Source organism: Delphinus delphis, chromosome 7, assembly GCF_949987515.2.
Source record: "Delphinus delphis chromosome 7, mDelDel1.2, whole genome shotgun sequence".
Lineage (NCBI taxonomy): Eukaryota > Metazoa > Chordata > Mammalia > Artiodactyla > Delphinidae > Delphinus > Delphinus delphis.
The window spans coordinates 56,840,414-56,844,463 of record NC_082689.1 but is presented as its reverse complement, the minus strand read 5'-3'; the positions used below and the strand labels follow the sequence as shown (position 1 = coordinate 56,844,463).

General features: G+C 51.3%; 1 protein-coding gene across 1 annotated transcript; it reads left to right on the top strand.

Moving 5' to 3' along the window:
- Positions 1-262: 262 nt before the first annotated feature.
- Positions 263-1,688, top strand: HOXD4 (homeobox D4). The gene is made up of 2 exons (XM_060015644.1): positions 263-683; positions 1,214-1,688. Exons 1-2 carry the CDS (start codon positions 263-265, stop codon positions 1,555-1,557), a joined length of 765 nt encoding a protein of 254 aa, XP_059871627.1. The 3' UTR covers positions 1,558-1,688.
- Positions 1,689-4,050: the final 2,362 nt, after the last annotated feature.

The following is a 4,050-nucleotide window of genomic DNA, read 5'->3' as shown; positions in this document are numbered from 1 at the left end:
TGGGATTAGAACTACTTTAACATCTGGCGGGGGCCCTCAAATGTGCCACGGCAAGTCACTTGATTACACGTATGTTATTTAGTTAAATTTGTGAAAATTATGAGATGCTCACCAACCCGGTGATAAACTCACTCCCTCGCTATTGGCTGGTCTGGTCACATGGCCGCCAACTTTATTCAGTTGACAGCAAGTAGGAGGGCCCTATGGAAGGAGAAAAAAAGACAACACGAGAAAAATTAGTATTTTCTACCTTCTGAAATTAATGGCCATGAGTTCGTATATGGTGAACTCCAAGTATGTGGACCCCAAGTTTCCTCCGTGCGAGGAATATTTGCAGGGTGGCTACCTAGGCGAGCAGGGCGCTGACTACTACGGCGGCGGCGCGCAGGGGGCCGACTTCCAGCCCCCGGGGCTCTACCCACGGCCCGACTTCGGTGAGCAGACCTTCGGAGGCGGCGGCCCCGGGCCTGGCTCGGCACTGCCCACGCGGGGTCACGGGCAAGAACCCGGCGGCCCCAGCGGCCACTACGGTGCCCCGGGAGAGCCGTGCCCCGCGCCCCCGCCCCTGCCCGGCTCCCGGGCCTGCAGCCAGCCGGGCGGCCCCAAGCAGCCGCCCCCTGGGACGGCCCTCAAGCAGCCGGCCGTGGTCTACCCGTGGATGAAGAAGGTGCACGTGAATTCCGGTAAGGCACGGGCCCAGGACCTCTCAGTCTCCACCCCAGCCCGGCGGCCTGGGCCCCGCGAGGGGGTGCGAGTGGGTGGGGGCGTGTGGGGCTTCAATGGGCGCCGCAATTACTCTCTCCATAAATTTTTATAGCCGAGGGAGCAGGCCGGGACCATGTGGCTGGCTGCTTGGCTCTGGGCGCAAAAGGGGGTGGAGATGGGGGTGGGGTGGGGGAGGACTCCATTTTCAGAGCGGAGGGAACGCGGTGGAAGAGGGGATTTCCAAAATGCCTGGGAATGCTGGAGCGGGAGGTGGGCTGGGGAGATGGGGCACGTTTGGGGATCCCCGCCCGAGAGCCCAGGAGAGCAGGTGGGTCCGAGGGGTTGGGTGGGAGTGAGCGTGTGCGCCTGGGAGGGCGGGCGAGAGGCAGGGAGTGGGCCAGGAGCGCGCCGGGAGGGCCCGGGCCTCGGGGCGCGCCAGGAAGTGAGCGGCTGTGGCCTAATCCGAGGCCGGGCGCTGACCTGACTGTGCGGTCTGCTTGTCTCGCAGTGAACCCCAACTACACCGGCGGGGAGCCCAAGAGGTCCCGGACGGCCTACACCCGGCAGCAAGTCCTAGAACTGGAAAAGGAATTTCATTTTAACAGGTATCTGACGCGGCGCCGTCGGATTGAAATCGCTCACACCCTGTGTCTTTCCGAGCGCCAGATCAAGATCTGGTTCCAGAACCGGAGGATGAAGTGGAAAAAAGATCACAAGCTGCCCAACACGAAAGGCAGGTCCTCGTCATCGTCGTCTTCATCCTCCTCCTCCTCTTGCTCCTCCTCAGCTGCCCCTGGCCAGCATTTGCAGCCGCTGGCCAAGGACCACCACACGGACCTGACGACCTTATAGAAGTGGGGACCCTGGGCCCATCCCTCCCTGAGCTCCCGGCTGAGCCGAAGCTGTGGGGGCAGGCCGGGCCTGCTGTCACCTCCCTGGGCTCTAAGGTACTGTAGGGTGGACCTGGGACAGGCAGGCCTAACCTCGGACTAGGTTAGCACCCTGCCCGAGGGTAGCCCCCCTCCCTGGAGCGGGGATGGGGGTCGGGGGGGTGGGATTCTCTCTCTAAGTATATTATCAAATGGCAGGAGCTACTGGGAACATAAAACCTTGGCGAGTCATTAAACTCCTGAAAGTCTCCGCTGTTGGATTTTGAATTTGCAAATGAAGGTTGGATGCTTTATCCCAGTGTGAATTTGAACATCCTCCCCGCCCCCCCCACCCCTCCAGGGATCTTTGTGGTTTCATAATGTGGGCGTGTTGAATCAGAAGGCTGGCCACCCTTGCGCTAGGTGCTTTCAGTGGAAGCAGGAGGGCTGGGCCAGGATTTCTGAACTTTCTGGGTTGTCTGTATAATTTCCAGTGTGAAAAAAAAATTTGTTTTGCTCCCAGTGGCCCCATGCCCAAAGAAATGAGTCTAAGAAGGAAGTGCAAACGGGTTGTTGTATGTTTAGATTATATTTGCTTAAGTATTTATTTGTTGGGGAATTGGGGTGCAGAAATAACTGACATCTTATTGCCAAAAAACTTACCATGGTGAAAGGGGCTGGGTTTCAGGGAGCAGAATCAAGAGATGCGTGGACTGACTTCTGGCTGTAACCGGCATTTTGAACTCCACCCCCTCCCCACTCCCCGGAAATGTGTGTAGGGGGCCCTTAACCCTTCTAGAGGGAAGCAAAGGATCCACTCAAAGTTGAGTTCCTGAAAATATATTTCCACATGTGCTTTTCTCAGCACTGTGCTTACAACCAGTTCTGGGTGATTAAAGGAAAGGGAAAAAAGAAAGAAACAAATGGTCCAACATTTTCCTTCTGGGGAAAGAAAACAAAACCTCTGTGTTCTGGGTCATTAGATAATGACTGAATTTTCTGTTCCAACTGGATTCCAAATGTCCCCAAATACCCCATGTAGCAGTATTTTATAAGCATTGGTGTATGGCCTGACTATATGAAAGAGGGAATGTGCATTGGGGAGAAAGTGGGAAGGTGAGGAAGTCTTGCTGTAAAAAATGAAAGAAAAACTAATTGAATCTAGAAGTCCACAAAAGTTGGTCTTAGGGTTTTTTCCCTAAGTTTTAATTTTTTAAAAAACAAATCTAAGGAAGTTTTCCTCAACCCATTAATTAGCAGAATTTGTGAAAGTATAAAAGTTTTCAGGCCCTCTCCTCTCCCTTGCCTTGAGAATAGTGGTTTAAAAACAATCGCTCTCAAACAACAGGAGAGATGTTCTTTAGTCATTTTTCTTATGCCTTGCCTGGGAAGGGTTCAAAGCTCACTTTTCTAAAATGTTGACCCTTAAGGATAAGGGAAAGAGTCAAAGGTAATGGCCAGAGTTCATAGACTCAAATGAAACAAGGCTTCAGAAATTTAAACCGCAAAGCCTCGGGCTCCAAAAAGAAACCCCTGGTTGTAGCTACCGAAAAGTCACAAAAGTGGGGAGGGAGAGGGGGTGAGCTTGAAAAGGAGATTCAGAATTGGGGCTATTTTTTCAGTGCTTGAGAACACTTTAGAAGATTTCAGAGGTAATTTTTAAAATATATTTAAGTGTAGGGGGAAAAAGACTTTCTCTACAGGCATGTTCTTTGGTTCTGTGTCTCCTGAGAGCTGAGGGCAGGTATTCACTGGAGTCCCTAGGCTGAAATTCCACTTCTCTAAAGTGTCTTCCAAGCCTTGCTCTTTTGTATTAGACCCTAGGGACAGCTCTTTGTTCCTCCTTGGGGTGAGCCTGGCTCTCAGACTTGCACATGGCAATACTTGAATATCGCCACGTCGGGATATTAAAGATGGATATTCCTGCATTATTCGCATCATTGTTTCTATGACAAAAAGCACAGAGTTCATACATAGTCAAGACGTCTTTTTTCTGATGCCCTCACGTTGAGAAGCTGAAAAGGTATTTTACTGAAGTTCGGCTAAATTACAGAATCAGGTTCATCCAGAGGACAAATTTTCTATTCGATTAGCTGTATTTCAGCCAGGAGGACTGACCTCTAAACCCTTAACCTTTTGGACTCTAACTACCCTTCTCTTCTTTTTTTCCCCCTCGAACATGGAGAGCAGTCTTTGGATGTAGGATTTGAAAAGGGCCGCTATCCTTAGGCAAGTTGGAAAGTTGCTCAGATTCTTTCCTAAAACCCGAGTCTGTGAATACATTGAACCTTCTCCTTGGGAGGGGGTAGTATATATTTTCACAACATCCAACTACATATGTATTGCAAAGATTATTATATAGATTTCCCCCTTCCCAGAAGTTCAGGTTACTCACTCCAGCTTCAGACCAAATGCCAAACTACTTAACTGCCTTCACCCCTGCCCCAGAGGAAAGCCAAGAGGCATGTTTTGATGA